At 41.1% G+C, this 21,093-nt stretch overlaps 1 protein-coding gene across 1 annotated transcript in view; it reads right to left on the bottom strand.

The window, feature by feature from the left end:
- The window catches only part of LOC121558461 (myosin heavy chain, fast skeletal muscle-like), a 28,504-nt gene extending 19,837 nt beyond the window's left edge, over positions 1-8,667 (bottom strand). Inside the window, exons 1-19 of the mRNA XM_045218118.1 lie at positions 8,654-8,667; positions 8,143-8,188; positions 7,786-8,013; positions 7,132-7,275; positions 6,775-6,931; positions 6,260-6,287; positions 5,130-5,238; positions 4,910-5,002; positions 4,674-4,734; positions 3,989-4,087; positions 3,536-3,639; positions 2,997-3,135; positions 2,639-2,757; positions 2,315-2,464; positions 2,050-2,220; positions 1,567-1,870; positions 1,286-1,350; positions 1,105-1,192; positions 872-989 (exon numbers count right to left, since the gene is read on the bottom strand). Of these exons, the coding sequence (XP_045074053.1) occupies positions 872-989; positions 1,105-1,192; positions 1,286-1,350; positions 1,567-1,870; positions 2,050-2,220; positions 2,315-2,464; positions 2,639-2,757; positions 2,997-3,135; positions 3,536-3,639; positions 3,989-4,087; positions 4,674-4,734; positions 4,910-5,002; positions 5,130-5,238; positions 6,260-6,287; positions 6,775-6,931; positions 7,132-7,275; positions 7,786-8,001 (2,165 nt within the window). The 5' untranslated portion in view covers positions 8,002-8,013; positions 8,143-8,188; positions 8,654-8,667. The remainder of the gene's footprint in view (positions 1-871; positions 990-1,104; positions 1,193-1,285; positions 1,351-1,566; positions 1,871-2,049; positions 2,221-2,314; positions 2,465-2,638; positions 2,758-2,996; positions 3,136-3,535; positions 3,640-3,988; positions 4,088-4,673; positions 4,735-4,909; positions 5,003-5,129; positions 5,239-6,259; positions 6,288-6,774; positions 6,932-7,131; positions 7,276-7,785; positions 8,014-8,142; positions 8,189-8,653) is intronic.
- Between the last annotated feature and the right edge of the window lie 12,426 nt (positions 8,668-21,093).

The following is a 21,093-nucleotide window of genomic DNA, read 5'->3' as shown; positions in this document are numbered from 1 at the left end:
TGTATTAAAAATAGAAAAAACAGATGCCTTATTCACATAAGTATTCAGACCCTTTAATATGAGACTCGAAATTGAGCTCAGGTGCATCCTGTTTCCATTGATCATCCTTGAGATGTTTCTACAACTTGATTGGAGGGCACACACCTGTCTATATAAGGTCCCACAGTTGACAGTGCATGTCAGAGCAAAAACCAAGCCATGAAGTCGAAGGAATTGTCCGTAGACCTCCAAGACAGGATTGTGTCAAGGCACAGATCTGGGGAAGGGTACCAAAAAATGTCTGCAGCATTGAAGGTCCCCAAGAACACAGTGGCCTCCATCATTCTTAAATGGAAGAAGTTTGGAACCACCAACACTCTTCCAAGAGCTGGCCGCCCGGCCAAACTGGGCAATCGGGGGAGAAGGGCATTGGTCAGGGAGGTAACCAAGAACCCGATGGTCACTCTGACAGTGCTCCAGAGTGCCTCTGTGGAGATGGGAGAACCTTCCAGAAGGCACCTAAAGACTCTCAGACCATGAGAAACAAGATTGTCTGGTCTGATGAAACCAAGATTGAACTCTTTGGCCTGAATGCCAAGCGTCACGTCTGGAGGAAACCTGGCACAAACATTTCTAAAAACCTGTTTTTGCTTTGTCATTATGGGGTATTGTGTGTAGACTGATGAGGGGAAAAAATCAATTTTAGGATAAGGCTGTAAAGTAGCAAAATGTGGAAAAAGTCAAGGGGTCTGAACTTTCCGAATGCACATGAAATAGCTATTCTGATGCTGGGAAAACTCTTGGAGCAGATCTTTCTGTGTGTGTGTGCGTGTGTGTGTGTGTGTGTGTGTTGTTGTTGTGCGTGTGTGCATTTGTGTTTGTGTGTGTGTACCTCTGCTTGAAGTCAGCGTAGATGATTCTGCTGGGGAAGCCCTTTCTGCAGATCCTGATACCCTCCAGAACACCATTACACCTGAGCTGGTGGATAACCAGGAAGTTCTCCATCAGACCTGGTAAAACAAACCAAGTCTCTTTTAATACACATAAACAGATTAAATATTGGACTCATTAAGGTTACTCATACTGTATTGATAAGATGTAATATTTAACGCAATATTTCGGGACCTGGAGTCTTTGACTCGTTGGGGATCAGGCAGCGCACAAAGTGAGGATGAGTGCTCCTCAAGTTGGTCATCAGCTTTTGTAAGTTCTCCTGTAAGAGGGTTACAAACCATTTTCTCATAAATAATTTATGATAATCAATGCACCTTTTGAAGGACTGAATATACACATTTCAAGAGCTCACCCTGAACTGGGAAGACACAGTCTGCATGGAACCACCCTTCTTCTTGCCTCCTTTCTTGGTTGTATCTGTTCAAATGTGGAAAAGTAAAATATAATTATAAATAAGAGAATCAAATGCAAACACTACCAATGAGATTGTGTAAAATAACACCTATTGTATGTGTAAATTAAACAAGTGAATAACCCTGAGAAATTGTGATACATTCAAAGGCTTTAAAGACAATGTGGGTCTGAGTTGTAACTAGGGCTTAATTAAATATGTTGACGTGATGCTGGTCTTACCCTCAGGTGGGGCAGCAGGATACAGGGTAGCCATCAGTTTGACTGAGGACTTCCCGTACATCAGAATAACTGAGTCGTTCAGGGGGTCCTTGTTCTTCTCCAACCAGCCAGTGATGTTGTAGTCCACAATGCCGGCGTAGTGCACCAGGGAGAAGTGGGCCTCTGCCTTGCCTTTGGCAGGCTTGGGCTTCTCATATGCCTTGGTTTTGCCAAGATGTTGGTCGTTCAGCTTGTTCTTGAAGGTAGTGTCTGACGCCTTGGGGAACATGCACTCCTCTTCAAGGATGGAGAAGATGCCCAATGGCTTTACAAAAAGAGATGTATATCAAATGATTGATATTTACATTTAGGATCACATTTATTCCTTTTGCAAACATGCTTTTATAGGATTCTATTCATTTAGGGGCACAAAATAGGAAACCTATTGAGTTCTCAACAGTCAGATACATTGTACCACTGTGAATATATCTCTCGATAACTTACCTTCTCAATAAGCTCAATGCAGGCAGCCAAGTCCATGCCGAAGTCAATGAAGGCCCAGACGATTCCCTCCCTCTTGTACTCCTCTTGCTCCAGGACGAACATGGTGTGGTTGAAAAACTGTTGCAGTTTCTCATTGGTGAAGTTGATGCACAGCTGCTCCATGCTGTTGTACTGTTGGTGGAATTTCAAAAGGGATAATTTCATTCTACAAGGCTGTAATCCTTCTTAATCACAACTAATTGTCTTGTTCTGGTCTCATACTCACATCAAAGATCTCAAACCCGGCAATATCGAGCACACCGATATAGAACTGCCTTGGATTCTTGGTGTCCAACATCTCGTTGATACGGATGACCATCCACAAGAACATCCTCTCGTAGATGGACTTGGCCAGAGCCATGACTGCGTTATAAACCTGCAATGATAATAACTCAAATTATTACAGGAGATATTGGCCATGTCTAGTGATAAGGCGATAAGCGCTTGGGAAAACAACATTACTATTTTTAGAAAGCAATGCACTCATCCCCAAAATAATTCAGGTTGTTAGAAAATGGTAGACGTTTGATGCTGTGTTTGACCGCCTTACCTGAGGCACAGTCTGTCCCTTGGTCACGTACTCGTTGCCGACCTTCACTCTGGGGTAGCACAGACATTTCAGCAACTCAGCTGAGTTCAGGCCCAGCAGGTAGCCGATTTTATCAGCAACTGGAGAGAGAGCCAACAACAACAGATCACTTGTTTCTGATGTCAAACTGACAAAATAGTTTGGCCAGCTCTTTTGTAGGTTAGGTTTAGATTTGAACCCACATCTATTATTTAAAATCATTTTCCGGGGGTTTGAGTTTTTATCTCATGCCTGTCTGTCTTATGTGTTCTATTTATATGTTTGGGACTGGGAAAGGGCCTAATGCTTTCCATATTGTATATCTTTGAGTGGGACTCACCCTCTGTGCCGTCTGGCTCGGCCTGCTCCTCACGCTGCTTCTGCTTGAATTTCAAGTTGCCATGGTGCATTACAGCTCCTGTCAGCTTGTAGATGGCCATCTTCTCATCATTAGAGAAGCCCAGGATTGTAATGGCATCCTGGCATTAGAGAGGAAGTACAACCGTGAAGAACTGAACGGCAGTTTGCTCAGTTACAGTACACTACCGTTCTGTGTTCAGTCCAGAACAAATGGGATGGATACAATTGACTGGCTTCTCTGTTCCACATGATTGCTCTTGGCCAACACACTAGTATATGGCAGCACAAAATTAGTTTTACACAGTTCCACAGGGCATATAGTGGCAGTCTCTTGTGGATGTCTTACAGGTATGTGCCTCAAGGCGAAGAGTGAAGGCATGAAGAGTGCCTTGAAGCACGTGCCTAACTAACACAAGGTGCCCAGCTGCCACCAAGTTGGAATTGCACAGTGCATTCAGTGTGTATGGTGATCCTACCCATTCCATATCTAGAGTTTGGTTAACACTTTGTATGACTCACATCTGTGGCATCCAGCTCGACCTTGTCGTCGATGCTGGCCACAGTGACCTGACCCTGGCTGATCATGGGGAAGTCGTAGGGGTTGGTGGTGATGAGCGTCATTTCTGTGGACAACGGATAATGGTTTGTCAGTTAAATCTCTTAGAATTGTGCTGTCCTACCTTTACAGTATCTCTCCCTCCTTTACTCAATAGATGGACTCAAGGATACATGTAGTATATAATACATAGCATCAAAAGAGGGGACTGAGGCTCCAGGACTAGTGCATCACAGTGCATTACTTGATAGATCTTTCCCATGAAAGACCTTGAAAGACCTGACCCATGTTTAGATGCCTTGTTACCTTGGATGTAGTCATTGTAATAATATTAACAGTGTGGAGTATGAAAATGTTTAATAAGTTCCACAGATGGGGGTGGGAATAATTTCACATAAACCTCTACTTTGCCTTACCAACTAGCTCAGGTTTGTGGTTGGTCATCATCTGGTAGAAGATATGGTAGCCTCGCTCAGCGGGCAGCTGGAAGGCCACTCTGGACTTCTCCAGCAGGTCTGAGAGAGAAAGAGAACAAGTGATAGAAAAATATTATATCTGATGATGTGATCTCCTCGAAATATGCTGTGTGAATTAAAAAGATTCTCCGGTACTTTTGTATACTTTATAGTCAGTAGTTCTGAAATTATCGCTCACGAGTCAAAAATGGTCCCCGAAAATTACGTACTACCTCACATATGTGCAGATATGTGCACCAAGTCATTACTCTCTCTTTCGCTCTGCTGTGTGTGCAACTTGCTAGCTGTCACTCAAATGGCGAAGGGCTGAAGCTCATTGGCTGAAACTTCAATTGCTAGGGGGCTGGCCCACCTGGGGGAAAATGTAGGGAAAATGGCGCTTCCAGAAAAAAGTCACTTTAAAACTAGGGATTTCCTGGCTAATTAAGTTAAGACAGATTGTGCATGTATAAACTACACATAGACACATCCAGCCCAAAGCACGAGATTTAAAAAATACTTGCTAGTCTACTACACATAGACACATCCAGTCCAAAGCGCGAGATTTAAAAAAGACTTCCTAGTCTTCAAAGTTCCGGAGCAAGTCTTTAAGGAAAGCATTGAGAAACAATCAAAACCAACTCACAGGTCTCAATGTCAGCTTTAGCCAGTTTGCCTCCTTGGAAGTGAATCCTGATGAATTTACCCTATAGTAGAGCATGGGGGTTAGAAATAGGTCAACTAAATAAATCTACCATTTTACTTTGATAGACCCCTTGAAATGTTACAGTTCGTTGGACATCTATTGATACAACTATAGGGAACTACTGACATTTTTCCACCCAATATAACGTACTTCCACAGTCAATTCTTCATACTTACGAAGCGAGACGAGTTGTCGTTCCTCACTGTCTTGGCATTACCGTAAGACTCCAGCAGAGGGTTAGCTGCAATGATCTGATCTTCAAGAGACCCCTGATTTGAGAAAAAACACAAGTTGCTCAGAAACTGGGAAACACTTTACTTAAAACAGTATTCAGCACTTGAATTTTTTTTTTACACAGCCCACCAAACTGAAATATGTTAAAAAGGCATAACCTACCTGCATTTTGGTGGGGTCTACTTCCTTCTTGACACCAGAAACTGCAATGGTGGCGAAGTACTGGATGACACGCTTGGTGTTGACAGTCTTTCCTGCACCGGATTCTCCACTGGTTTATATGACCGAGAATGATGGGTTTAAGTGTCATATTGGCTTTTGCTAAGAAATAGCACTGACAAATACACTGTTCACCTGTTTTCTAACATAAGTTAGAATATTTCCACTCATCGACTCATTATTACGCACAGTCTAATCCATTCATAATGCCATGTGTACTGAACACATATATAAATGCAACATCCAACGATTTCAACGATTTTCCTGAGTTACCGTTCATATAAGGAAATCAGTAAATTGCAAAAAAAATGAATTAGGCCATGGGTGGGCCTTGGAGGGCATAGGCCCACCCACTTGGGAGCCAGGCCCAGCCAATCAGAATGAGTTTTTCCCCACAAAAGGGCTTTATTACAGACAGAAATACTCCTCAGTTTCATCAGCTGTGGCTGGTCTCAGAAGATCCCGCTGGTGAAGAAGCCGGATGTGATCCTGGGCTGGCATGGTTACACATGTGGTCTGCTGTTGTGAGGCCGGTTGGACATACTACCAAATTCTCTAAAACTTGTTGGAGACTGCTTATGGTAGAGAAATGAACATTAAATTCTCTGGCAGCTGCTTTGGTGGGCATTTCTGCAGCAGTCAAAATGCCAATTGCACACACCCTCAAAACTTGAGACATCTGTGGCATTGTGTTGTGTGACAAAACTGCACATTTTAGAGTGGCCTTTTATTGTCCCCAGCACAAGGTGCACCTGTGTAATGATCATGCTGTTTAATCAGCTTCTTGATATGCCACACTTGTCAGGTGGATGGTTTATCTTGGCAAAGGAGAAATGCTCACTAACAGGGATCTAAACAAATTTGTGCACAGAATTTAAGAGAAATAAGCTTTTTGTGCGTATGAAACATGGGACCTACACTTTACATGTTGCGTTTATATTTTTGTTCAGTATATTTTCATCACACCCAAGTGACCTAATCCATTCATAATGTCATGTATTTTATAACACCAAGTGACCCAACATATTACAATAGAAACATCTTCTCAAGTGGAATTATAGTAAATAACTTACGTAATCAGGACGGACTGGTTCTCCTTATCTAGAACCAAAAAACATGTTCCTTATTATACTCAAGCAACATTATGGGTACATAATTGCATTCATAAGCATCATCATGAATTTCATTTTTTGGTACATTTTCCATTTAAGTCTAGTGAAATCAAATATTCCCAGCAAACTGCTTTAACTAGAAAACAGTGAATACCATCCATCCATGCATCCATCCATCCATGCATCCATCCATGCATCCATTTACATTTTACATTTCAGTCATTTAGCAGATGCTCTTATCCAGAGCGATTTACAGTTAGTGCATTCATCTTAAGATAGCTGGGAGTGACAACCACACATTACAGGCATAGAAAGTACATTTTTCCTCAATAAGGTAGCTGTCAGTAGAGTCAGGGCTAGAAGTACTGGTTAAGTGTTATTTTTTTATATATATTTTTTTGCATCCATCCATTCATTAATTTATCCATCCATCCATCCATCTATCTATCTATCCATCCATCCATGAGAGCTCGTACCAATCATCATGAACTGAAAGGCGTTGTCAGAGACGGAGAAGATATGGGGTGGAGCCTCCATCCTCTTCTTCCCTCTGTAGGCGTTGACAACATCTTCGTCATACACGGGGAGCCACTTGTAGGGGTTCACCGTGGCACAGAAGAGCCCAGAGTAGGTCTGGATGAAAGGGATTCAATGAAATTAAGGGATTTATGTGAGGATGAGGGTGTGCTTTGATATACTAATGTGGATCTACTGTATTGGTATGTTTTGGTTTCTACAGTTCATTTCTGTGTAGTACTGTTTGTGTGTTCATGCATGTGGGAATTTCTTATGTTCATTTACAGTATGTGTGTATGTTTATGCAGGTTTCTTACATAAATCATCCATGCTGCATAACGCTCTTTGAGGTTATACAACACAGAGGCTTCATTCAGGTAGGTCATCATGGCCATGTCCTCAATCTTGTCGTACTTAGGGGGGTTCATCTGGTAGATGTCTGCTTCTTTGAACTCTTTATCCTGAAACGGTCAGAAATCTAGATTACACACGGATCAAACTGGACATGACTGAATGCTTTTTGCTCATTGAATACAAGTTCAATCTTGGTCCCGTGTAGCTCAGTTGGTAGAGCATGGTGCTTGCAACGCCAGGGTTGTGGGTTCGATTCCCACGGGGGGCCAGTATAAAAAATAATAAAAAAAAACACTTAAGTCGCTCTGGATAAGAGCGTCTGCTAAATGACTAAAATGTTAAAAAATGATTTTTTTAAATCCCCACTGACACATACATGGTGATTCTTGACTAGTCAATATCAATAACTCCATGCCGTTTTTAAATAGTTCAATAAAAGTGTTTTGTTTGAGGGTTAAAAATATTCTGTTAAAAAAAGAAAAATGCTTCTTAATCTTTTGTTAATGATTTCATATTGACTTGTGGCATGTTTTTGATCATTTTGAAATATATATATATTTTTTTTAATAGTGTAATTGCACAAACTTGAATTTGAATACTTTTCAGATTGGACTTACCATTGTAGTGCCGTCAGGATTCGTGACTTTTACAGTACACTTTCCCTCTGTCCTGCCAATGATCAGACCCTTAAGGTACAGCTCCTTGACGTCTGTCACATAGCAGGCGTTCTTTGAATCAAAGGGTGCGGCTTGTGCCTCAATCCTCTCCCTCTCGGGTTTACGAAGGTACATGGCAGCCTTGCCGTAGATTTGCATCTCCGCGTCCGTACTCATGGTGACGGATCACTAGGAAAGAGATGAAACAAGAGACATGATTGACTCTGTGGTGCATTCCTCCCCAGTCAATAGAGTGAGCGGTATCTCACACAGAATATTTTTATCACATTTTATGTGAAGACTCAAACCACGTCTCACCTTCTTTTTCCACTCCTACAGATGAATTTGTACGTCTTGGAGGACCCTGTGAAACATCAGGGTGTTGTGAATACGCATATCTAAAGCATTATAATTTAGCCCCCGAAGGGCTAGAAAACATTTTGAATGGCATCATTCAACTTCATCATTACAGTCCAATTCGACTACAGGTGCAACTGGAAACTTTCATTTTCCTATTTGCAATTCACTTTACTACACATTCTCTCAAGACTTCAAATAAATACCCCTGAAAACCCAGTTACATTCTAGACCACCCCCTCAATTTACAAACAAGAGCAGGAATACCACTTTTTACGGTGAATGAAAGTTACACTTTACATTAAACTAAAACATTTTAAATCAATGCCACTTGATTGCATATTGTAAAATCATACAAAAGACATGTAAAAAAAAATGCTGAACTCAAACAGTGTAGTTAGTTACTGCCTCAGATGCTGAGCGCAAATATGAAACTGTATGTACAAATCTAAGGAGGCGGAGAGAGTCTTACCACAGAGGAAGAAGGTATCTGACTTAAGAACGCTGGGGCCTCAGCCTCCTTATATCTGTTTGAAAGTGCCAAGCAAGCAAAAGTTAATTATGGACCACTCTGGTAAAGGAAATGGATTGGATGAGAGACCTCTGTGTGTCTGTGTCTCACTAGCCCCACCCACTTCCAGGAGAACCACACTCCTTATTCTTTAACCATTGATTGTTCTAGACTACGTTGAGACCTTGAGGAGGATCAGGTTACCTACTGCAGGAATGTCTGCATATGACATGTCCATCTAACCTGCTACTAGAGTAAAGCTCTGTGGCTGACCTTGAGCTGTTGTACTTATTAAACTTGTACAAACTGTAATTTACATAAATCAAATACAGGGCTTTAGTTTAGAACTCAACCTACTGCTTGAATGTAAATATCAGACTGGGATAAATTGACGTTCGCGATCTCCCGCTATCTGCAAGTGTGGCCAATGGCATAACACCTTATTGACATGAAATTCAACCAACCAATCTTAATACATAAACATTAGAATACATATTTCTCTTTAATATAATATAATATTTGTCTCAATAAAATTTCACAGAATTTACGTAAATGAGAGATGTCATAAACTAATAATTAAAAGTTTGATTTATCAAATGTATTACAATGTCATTGCCCCTCAAATAGTGTAATGGAGTGAGTCCATGTTGTCCCAAACCTATTATAATTCTTTATATATATATAATATAATCTGACCTTATTTAGTTGAATTTCAGTGGCATTAATCCTTATCAAGAACTATATATATATTTTCCCCCCCTTTTTTTTCTTCATATTTCTATTTTTTTTGCTAGTAAACACGTGAACTGTCTCCTCACCTCATTGTGATGGAGTTGGCCATTACCTTGTGCTTTGCTTGGTTTGATTTATCACTCTGGTGAAACCATATTAAACACATATTTAAAAACTAGAACAGACACATTTAGGCTTTAAATTATAGCTGATAATGTGTAGTTATTAATCTACAGTGTGAAGAAGCTTAAGGTGCTAAAACAGTCCAGTATGATTCTTACGATTTAAGGTTAGAGTTAGAATTCCTATGACCCATGACACCAGTACAGTATTTCATTAATCTTATCCACTCATATGGCTGAGGGAGATATAATACAGCTGCCTCAAACTTTTATGACTTTTATTCTGAAGTAAATCGCTTATCAAAAGGCTATTTATACTTTATAAATACTTCATAAAAGTTTTGAGTGACCAGTCTAATTTCTCACAAAAACATGGAAAACCCATAGGTAGAGATTCCATATATACAGTTGAAGTCGGAAGTTTACATACACCTTAGCCAAATACATTTAAATTCATTTTTTTTTCTCACAATTCCTGACATTTAATCCTAGTAAAAATTCCCTGTCTTAGGTCATTTAGGATCACCACTTTATTTTAAGAATGTGAAATGTCAGAATAATAGTAGAGAGAATAATTTATTTAAGCTTATTATTTCTTTCATCACATTCCCAGTGGGTCAGAAGTTTACATACACTCAATTAGTATTTGGTAGCATTGCCTTTAAAATTGTTTAACTTGGGTCAAACGTTTCAGGTAGCCTTCCACAAGCTTCCCACAATAAGTTGGGTTAATTTTGGCCCATTCCTCCTGACAAAGCTGGTGTAACGGAGTCAGGTTTGTTTCAGTTCTGCCCACAAATGTTCTATAAGATTGAGGTCAAGGCTTTGTGATGGCCACTCCAATATGTCTTGAGATGTTACTTCAATATATTCACATAATTTTCCTTCCTCATGATGCCATCTATTTTGTGAAGTGCACCAGTCCCTCCTGCAGCAAAGCACCCCCACCTCATGATGCTGCCACCCTGTGCTTCACGGTTGGGATGGTGTTCTCCGGCTTGCAAGCGTTCCCCTTTTTCCTCCAAAAATAACGATGGTCATTATGGCCAAACAGTTCTATTGTTGTTTCATCAGACCAGAGGACATTTCTCCAAAAAGTACGATCTATGTCCCCATGTGCAGTTGCAAACCGTAGTCTGGCTTTTTTATGGCGGTTTTGGAGCAGTGGCTTCTTCCTTGCTGAGCGGCCTTTCAGGTTATGTCAATATATAGGACTCGTTTTACTGTGGATATAGATACTTTTGTACCTGTTTCCTCCATCTTCACAAGGTCATTTTCTGTTGTTCTGGGATTGATTTGCACTTTTTGCACCAAAGTACGTTTAAATAAAATAAAAATATGTCATTTAGCAGACTCTTTTATCCAAAGCGACTTACAGTCATGCGTGCATACATTTTTGTGTATGGGTGGTCCCGGGGATCGAACCCACTACCTTGGCATTACAAGCGCCGTGCTCTACCAGCTGAGCTACAGAGGACCACAACGTTCATCTCTAGGAGACAGAACGCGTCTCCTTCCTGAGCGGTATGATGGCTGCGTGGTCCCATGGTATTTATGCTTGCGTACTATTGTTTGTACAGATGAACGTGGTACCTTCAGGCGTTTGAAAATTGCTCCCAAGGATGTGGAGGTCTACAATCTTTTTTCTGAGGTCTTGGCAGATTTCTTTTGATTATCCCATGATGTCAAGCAAAGAGGCACTGAGTTTGAAGGCAGGCCTTGAAATATATCCACAGGCACACCTCCAATTGACTCAACTGATGTCAATTAGCCTATCAGAAGCTTCTAAAACTATGACATCATTTTCTGGAATTTCACAAGTTTTTTAAAGGCACAGTCAATTTAGTGTATGTACACTTCTGACCCACTGGAATTGTGATACAGTGAATTATAAGTGAAATAATCTGTCTGTAAACAATTGTTGGAAAAATTACTTATGTCATGCACAAAGTAGATGTCCTAACCGACTTGCCAAAACTATAATTTGTTAACAAGAAATTTGTGGAGTGGTTGAAAAACGAGTTTTAATGATTCCAACCTAAGTGTTAATACATTTCCGACTTCAACTGTACATGTGTTTTGAATGTTGCTATGAACGGTACAACAACATTTACTTAAAGGTGTTATGAATGGTTTCACAGAAGTGTTATGAACGCCTTTATGTGTATCACCTTCAGATAAAGTAAAAGTAATAACGTGTCACCAAAAGAATCACAAATCCTGAAACAATTCCTGTCTTTCTCCACATTGGAGATTTTATCTGAGATTTATCCTTAAGGTTTGATATACATTTACATTTACGTCATTTAGCAGACGCTCTTATCCAGAGCGACTTACAAATAGGTGCATTCACCTTATAGCCAGTGGGATAACCACTTTACAATGTGTATTTTTATATATATATATATTTTTTTTTTGGGGGGTTGGAGTAAAGGGGGGGGTAGAAGGATTACTTTATCCTATCCCAGGTATTCCTTAAAGAGGTGGGGTTTCAAATGTCTCCGGAAGGTGGTGAGTGACTCCGCTGTCCTGGCGTCGTGAGGGAGCTTGTTCCACCATTGGGGTGCCAGAGCAGCGAACAGTTTTGACTGGGCTGAGCGGGAACTATGCTTCCGCAGAGGTAGGGGAGCCAGCAGGCCAGAGGTGGATGAACGCAGTGCCCTCGTTTGGGTGTAGGGACTGATTAGAGCCTGAAGGTACGGAGGTGCCGTTCCCCTCACAGCTCCGTAGGCAAGCACCATGGTCTTGTAGCAGATGCGAGCTTCAACTGGAAGCCAGTGGAGTGTGCGGATTTGTATTTGTTAAGAGACATAGGTTCATGGTATCAATCAACACTTTTTCTTTCAAGTCAATCATTTCACAGCTTTTAATATCCATTGAATCTTTTCTGTCAAACGTCTGCAATCAATTGTTGTGTAAAAGTTATTTATTTCCAATTGGTTCAGCTAAATTAATGTGGCATTTTGTTTTATTCAATCGTGCGTCTCATCCGATCCCCTACTAGCAGAATAAAGTTATCACAATGTTCTCCCAACCTATTTGCAACAATGTGACAATGTCATGTATTAATTAAGCCACTGTTGGAAACATCATAGGGGGCGCTGCAGGAGTCATGTTGAGTAGGCAAGGCCAACAGTCTTTTAATTTCTTGAGCTATCCTATTCTCATCTCTGCAGTCGAGGCTTATTGTTTTAAGCCTTTGTAGTGATTGAGTATCGGCCAACTCTTCCACACAGCTGCCACAACATATTTTCTGGATGCGTTGTGGATAGAGAGAGTTCTTCATACCATGCAGATTATTCAAATGGAGTTCATTACATTCAAGATATTTTAATGGGAAGGTGTGTAGATATCTTTAAATTATATTTGACATTTGTCATGGTATCAGCGGGACATGTTTCTCTTAGATCCACAATTGGGCATAAGCTTTCCTTAGAATCAGCTTACCAAGTCCTCAACTTAACCATTACGGGGGAAATTACAAAACAGATGTTAGATCAATGTCAAAGTAATTCTGTGCTTACCTGGTACTCCAAGCTAGAGGGCACACCTGTACACTTGGCCACAAAGGCCAAAGCTCAGGATTCTCATAATGGAGTGAGCACTGTAACGGAGTGGTAAAACGGTACCTGGACAGGAAGGGGTAAAGGTGTGCTGTAGATGAATGTAGCGGACCAAGCCCAGGTCTGGAGACCTGCTGGCAGTGTGCACAGGCTTTGTTCACTAACACATCTGATTGATTTGAATCAAGACTATGAGCAGTTGATTAGCTGAATCAGCTGTGATAGAGCTGACACGCCTGATTGATTTGAATCAAGACTATGAGCAGTTGATTAGCTGAATCAGCTGTGATAGAGCTGCGGTGGAACAAAAGTTCTGCACACCTTGCAGCTGTCCAGAACCGTTACTAAACCCTGATGGTAACATCACAATGACATCGATGACATCACAGAGTGGCAGGAAGCTTAGTGGATAGAGTGTTGCGCTAATAATTGAAAGGTTGCTAGTTCTAATCCCCGAGCTGACAAGGGTTTCTTAGGGGGATATGCAAAAAAATAAATATATGTATTTTTTTTTTACATCAGACCAACTCCTTCAATGGCCTACTCGTTGAAGTTCGCAGTTGTCTAAAAAACACAAATTTTGCTCAAAACGTTTTACCCTTAAGTGTGTGTACATTACTGTATTCATACCTGGGATATTGTTTTTCAACAGGAAAAGTAAAAAGCCTCTTTAAGGGTGCTGTAAATACGCTCACATGTTATTGTGACAGGCGTGAGTTGCCTGCGAGTCCCCAGCCGTTGGCTCACAACAGCATTTTTTTGTAACATGATTTAATCCATTACAATGTCCCCCCACGGTAAAGGTCTAAATTGGGATGTATAATGTCACATGCAGTGGCAGGGATCCATATAACAGTCCTGGTCCCCTTTGAAAGACTTGGAGTGGCCAGAGCAAGGCTTAGCTCATTCAGAGCTTATTTTCCATACAGGCCACATATAATGATAATATAATAATATGCCATTTAGCAGACGCTTTTATCCAAAGCGACTTACAGTCATGCGTGCATACGTTTTTGCGTATGGATATCTCAGTGGTAAATATATTACAGTAGCCAATGTCACCAATGTGAGGACAGGGTTGACTAAAATGGTCAAAAATGCTGTTCTGCACCCGATACCTCTGTGTCCACAGTATCGGTTGTCAGGGCTTTTACTTTTGCAGCAAGTCTATGAAAGGCTGAAATGTCTGATTTTAAACATATTGCATGTAAGTATAAATAAATGAATCCAAAAGGTGAGTTATTGTGTCTTTTCAGCAAGATGTGCATCTCTATAACCACCCAATCAAACAGATCTGTTAAACCTTAGAGGGGGAAACATAACCATTCTCTTAGAACTCCAGTTCAATGTCCTGAAGTCAAAGACAGAGTTACAAAAGCAGTAGAACGAAAACAGGATGATTTACAAAGCCCTATCAGTGACCTTGTCTTCAATAGGGCCATGTTCACAAACTGGGGTGTCAGAAGTAAATGTAACCTTCACAGCACAATCGTTCGGCATGAATTTATCACCCCCCCCCGTGATGAGTAATAACCCAGATCTACTGCCATTTGAGCTGTGCACCAGTGGGATATGGCCATATACAGAATAGACGTGGCCAAAGACAGACCAGTGTCAAATACGCGCTTCTTTTTTGGACAGCTATATTTTTAGATGTTCACATGTAATGACAACACATATAACTGGGAAGACGAAACAGTTTAAGGACAGGACAAGTTCATAACAAAAGAGAACATTGATGAAAGCGGTAATCCCATCCCCTCCCCTTCAAGGGTTAGGGTTGTACTGCAGCTGTTGAGTGTACATGCATCTTGGGTAGAAAGGGACTGGTCCAGACCAGCCTTAGGAAAGAGTGACATCACTGTCCCCTGGAGCAGCGGTTACCAAACCTCCCCAACCCCCCCCAAAAAAAGATATATACACTACCAGTCAAAAGTTTTGGACACACCTACTCATTCCAGGGGTTTTCTTTATTTGTACTATTTTCTACATTGTAGAATAATAGTGAAGACATCAAAACTGTGATCAACAAATCAAAATATATTTGATATTTGATATTATTCAAAGTAGCCACCCTTTGTCATGATGACAGCTTTGCACACTCTTGGCATTCTCTCAACCAGCTTCATGAGGTAGTCACTTGGAATGCATTTCAATTAACAGGTGTGCCTTTTTAAAAGTTAATTTGTGGAATTTATTTCCTTCTTAATGAGTTTGAGCCAATCAGTTGTGTTGTTACAAGGTATACAGAAGATAGCCCTATCTGGTAAAAGACCAAGTCCATATTATGGCAAGAACAGCTCAAATAAGCAAAGAGAAACGACAGTCCATCATTACTTTAAGACATGAAGGTCAGTCAATCCGGAACTTTGAAAGTTTCTTCAAGTGCAGTCGCAAAAGTCATAGACACATTTCAACATCAACTGTTCAGAGGAGACTGCGTGAATCAGGCCTTCATGGTCGAATTGCTGCAAAGAATACACTACTAAAGGACACCAATAATAAGAAGAGACTTGCTTGGGCCAAGAAACACGAGCAATGGACATTATACTGGTGGAAATCTGTCCTTTGGTCTGATGAGTCCATCAGAAGTTTAAATTCTTGGTTCCAATCGCTGTGGCTTTGTGAGACACAGAGTAGGTGAACGGATGATCTCCGTATGTGTGGTTCCCACCGTGAAGCATGGATTGTCAGGTGTGATGGTGTGGGGGTGCTTTGCTGTTGAAACTGTCTGTGATTTATTTAGAATTCAAGGCACACTTAACCAGCATGGCTACCACAGCATTCTGCAGCGATAGGCCATCCCATCTGGTTTGGGCTTAGTGGGACTATCATTTGTTTTTCAACAGGACAATGACCCAAAACACACCTCCAGGCTGTGTAAGGGCTATTTTACCAAGAAGGAGAGTGATGGAGTGTTGCGTCAAATGACCTGGCCTCCAAAATCACCCGACCTCAACCCAATTGAGATGGTTTGGGATCAGTTGGACCGCAGAGTGAAGGAAAAGCAGCCAACAAGTGCTCAGCATATGTGGGAACTCCTTGGAAAAGCATTCCTCATGAAGCTGGTTGAGAAAATGCCAAGAGTGTGCAAAGCTGTCATCAAGGCAAAGGGTGGCTTCTTTGAAGAATCTAAAATATTAATCTATTTTGATTTGTTTAACAATTTTTTGGGTTACTACATGATTCCATATGTGTTATTTCATAGTTTTGATGTCTTCACTATTATTTTACAATGTAGAAAATAGATAAAATAAAGAAAAACCCTTGATTGAGTAGGTGTGTCCAAACTTTTGACTGGTACTGTAAATACAGTGTATATATATATATTTGTTTTTTTAAACGAACTCAGTCCGGCTTTAAACTTACTGTTGAACGTTGTAAAAGTAGAATGCACAAGGTGCAATTTATAAATTAGGTAGTATATCATCAGTTCCTCTTGTCATGTTAGTCATTGCAGACCTTAGAGAGCTATTTATAACTAAAAAATCAACTACCCCATGTCAGCTAACGTTTTATTTTTATATATATAGGTTTTTTAGTCCATAGATATTGTTGACATTTTATGGTCACTCAAATATCACATGAAAACATATAAGACATGGGAAAATGTATAGAATAGCAAGAAAATGTGCTTTAAAACTGCAAAATGTTCTTTGCACCACATGAAAAAATGTGTAGAATTGCAGGAAATAAGATTTAAACCTGCTAAATTCTCTCCACCATCAAGAAGGGGTGTGAACAGTTTGTGTCATGAACAGTGCTTGTGCCCATAGAAATAGACGTGGAGCGTGTGCGTGCGCAGGTGGGTCACGGGATGTTCCCCAATGCTGGAAGGGGGAACCCCTGCCCTAGAGTATAGCATCTTGGGTAGCAGGGTACTGGTCTTAGGAAAGAGTACATAAATGTTAACGTCTCTGTCTAAGATGGGAAAAAAATATACAGTCAGGTCCAAAATTATTGGCACCGTTGATAAATATGTGCAAAACAGACTATAAAATAAATAATTAAAATACTGAGCTATATATACAAATATATACAAAAAAAGGGAAAATTACATAATTTTATACAATTGCTCAGAGAAAGAGATGTTTAATTTGAAAATAAATTTTTAAAAAGATAAAAGTATATGCAAAAATTGTTTTTAATGTTTATATTATTTTATACTAATACAATTGGTCTGAGAAAAATATTTTGTTTAACAAGTAATTAAAAAAAATAGGTTTTAAAGGTTTCTGGCTGTTTTTAATACTCCAGCACCCTCCCCTTGCGAGGATAAAGACTGAGCGTTTTCTAAAATGTTTTATGAGATTGGAGAACACATTGGGAGGGATTTTAGACCATTCCTCCATGCAGAATCTTTCCAGACCCTTGATGTCTTTCATCTGTGCTCATGGACTGCCCTCTTCAATTGACGTATACACGGACATGGTGACGGACATGGTGACTGAGTTCGTCAGGAAGTGTATAGGGGATGTTGTTCCCACTGTGACTATTAAAACATACACAAACCAGAAACCGTGGATAGATGGCAGCATTCACACAAAACTGATAGCGCGAACCATCGCATTTAACCATGGCAAGGTGACTGGGAATATGACCAAATACAAACAGTATCTGCGTGCTCAGCCCCCTCCTGTACTCCCTGTTCACCCATGACTGCATCGGCACGCACGCCTCCAACTCAATCATCAAGTTTGCAGACGACACAACAGTAGTAGGCCTGATTACCAACAATGACGAGACAGCTTACAAGGAGGAGGTGAGGGCCCTGGCAGAGTGGTGCCAGGAAAATAACATCTCCCTCAACGTCAACAAAACGCAGAAGCTGAGAGTGGACTTCAGGAAACAGCAGAGGGAGCACGCCCCTATCCATATCAATGGGACCACAGTGGAGAAGGTGAAAAGCTTGAAGTTCCTCGGTGTACACACATCACTGACAATCTGAAATGGTCCACTCACACAGACAGCTTGGTGAAGAAGGCGCAGCAGTGCCTCTTCAACCTCAGGAGGCTGAATAAATTCAGCTTGGCCCCTAAGACCCTCATAAACTTTTACAGATGCACCATTGAGAGCATCCTGTCGGGCTGTATCACCGCCTGGTACGGCAACTGCACCGCCCACAACCGCAGGGCTCTCCAGAGGGTGGTGCGGTCTGCCCAACGCATCATCAGGGGCACACTGCCTGCCCTCCAGGACACCTACAGCACCCGATGTCACAGGAAGGACAAAAAAGATCATCAAGGACATCAACCACGCGAGCCACGGCCTGTTCACCCCGCTACCATCCAGAAGGCGAGGTCAGTACAAGTGCATCAAAGCTTGGGCCGAGAAACTGAAAAACAGCTTCTATCTCAAGGCCATCAGACTGTTAAATAGCCATCACTAGCCGGCTACCACCCAGTTACTCAACCCTGCACCTTAGAGGCTGCTGCCGTATGTACATAGACATGGAATCACTGGTCACTTTAATAAGGGAACACTAGTCACTTTAATATTGTTTACATACTGCTTTACTCGTTTCATATGAATATACTGTATTCTATTCTACTGTATTTTAGTCAATGCCAATCCGACATTGCTCGTCCTAATATTGATATATTTCTTAACCCTCCTGTTATGTTGTGGGTCAATTTGACAAGTTTCCACTTTTGCATTGTCTAAAATACTAGTTAACCACTCTTTTTCGCCATGAAATTACATGACTTTTCCTCATTTAGGGTCATGAACCTAACTGCAAAATGTGGACACACTGATGTGTTGTGGAATGTCTGTGTACATTTTGTATACAAACATGATGTTGTGGGTCATTTTGACCCGGAGGCTTTCATGTGTATATATATTTGCACAGGTGCAAAACAAAAAAGTGTCTTTGATGTATTTTGTTTTGACTGGTCCTGGTTGCACTTTTAGAATTGTGTTTGGGTTAAAAAGGGCTTTCCCAAGCTTCTCCTCAGTGTGAGAGCAGCAGGTCCCTGACACAGACACTCAAAAATGAGCTCCAAAAGATTTTCAATCAATGAAGTCTTATCACAAATTCTGGACTGTGACAGTGAAAAAGAAGAAGAGGTTTCAGAGACAGAGGATATTTCAGAGATAGAGGACAATGCTGTTGATGATCCAGATTTTGTCTTCATTGAAGAGGATTCAGAGGAGGAGTCTGCCGTACCATCCCCTACATCAGATGAGAGACAGAGCATGCAACAAGCATCATCAAGAGAAGAGAAGACATGGAAGTCTAAAGATGGTCATATTGAATGGTCACCGTCACCACAACGAGGTCAAGGTAGACTCTCAGCTTCCAATGTAATAAAAATGGTTCCAGGACCTACACGATTTGCTGTCACTCGAGTCCATGACATACAATCAGCTTTTGAGCTCTTTTTACCCCAAGCAATAGAGAAGATTGTTCTGGACATGACCAACTTGGAGGGGAGCCGTGTGTTTCAAGAGAACTGGAAGCCACTGGATCGGATTGACTTGCATGCATACATTGGATTGCTCATATTAGCTGGAGTCTACCGGTCAAACGGAGAAGCAACGGCCAGCCTGTGGAATGAAGAGAATGGAAGGCCAATATTTCGGGCAACAATGTCTCTACAAGAATTCCACATAATTTCTCGGGTGATTCGCTTTGATAACCGTGATACCAGACCGGGTCGACGTGAAAGAGACAAACTAGCTGCAATCAGAGATGTATGGGATAAATGGGTGGAAATTCTACCGTTACTGTACAATCCCAGTCCTCATGTTACAGTTGATGAACGCCTTGTTCCATTCAGAGGACGTTGTCCCTTCAGACAGTATATGCCAAACAAGCCTGCAAAATATGGCATCAAAATATGGGCAGCATGTGATGCCACATCAAGCTATGCATGGAATATGCAAGTTTACACTGGGAAGCCACCCGGCGGAGTGCCTGAGAAAAACCAGGGGATGCGGGTGGTGCTGGACATGAGTGAAGGGCTGCAAGGTCATAGCATCACGTGTGACAACTTCTTCACATCCTACCGCCTTGGTGTTGAACTACAGAAGAGAAAGCTGACCATGGTTGGAACAATCAGAAAAAACAAACCTGAACTTCCCAGTGAGCTTCTGAAAATGCAGGGCAGAACTGTGCATTCCTCTAAATTTGCTTTCTCTGAAAATGCAACTGTTGTTTCATACTGCCCAAAGAAGAACAAGAATGTTCTTGTAATGAGCACAATGCACAAAGATGCATCGCTGAGTGCAAGAGAGGACATCAAGCCACAAATAATACTGGACTACAATTCCACCAAAGGAGGAGTTGACAATTTGGATAAAGTCACAGCAACATATAGTTGTCAGCGCATGACTGCCCGCTGGCCTTTGGTGATTTTCTACAACATTGTGGATGTGTCTGCTTACAATGCCTATGTCCTGTGGACTGAAATCAACCAGCAATGGAATGGTGGCAAATTGTACCGACGCCGGCTTTTCCTAGAGGAGCTCGGCAAAGCTCTCATCACTCCCAAGATCCAGAGGAGAGTCCGGCCTCCTCGGTCGACAGCAGCTGCATCTGCCGTCCAGAAAATTCAAGCTGGACCATCAACACATGCCTCCAATCAACCAGAAATGGATCCAGTGGATACAGGCAGTGGCAAGAAACGGAAAAGATGCCAGCTCTGCCCCCTCGACAAGACAGTAAAACAAGCACCACTTGTGTAGAATGCAATAAATACATCTGCAGAAAGCACACACACACATTGTGTTCAACATGTAGAGAGAAAGACTGAAGGGATAATATGGACCAATAGGGGGGGAAAAAACCTACTTGGGGAAACTGAAAAATCTTGTTTGTGAGAAAGGAAATATGTTTAACAAATAGTTCTTAAATATTGTTTAAAAAAATAAAAAGTATTGTATTTCTTCTTTCTGAAATGTCTGATAAGACAAAATAAAGTTGTTTCTGTTTTTACTTAATTCTTTGACTGTCTTGAGTGTGTTTAAACTGTGCGGGTCA

This window comes from Coregonus clupeaformis, unplaced genomic scaffold (genome assembly GCF_020615455.1).
Source record: "Coregonus clupeaformis isolate EN_2021a unplaced genomic scaffold, ASM2061545v1 scaf1381, whole genome shotgun sequence".
Taxonomy (NCBI): Eukaryota; Metazoa; Chordata; class Actinopteri; order Salmoniformes; family Salmonidae; genus Coregonus; species Coregonus clupeaformis.
The sequence above is the reverse complement of the archived record's forward strand: the minus strand, read 5'-3'. Positions and strand labels throughout refer to the sequence as shown.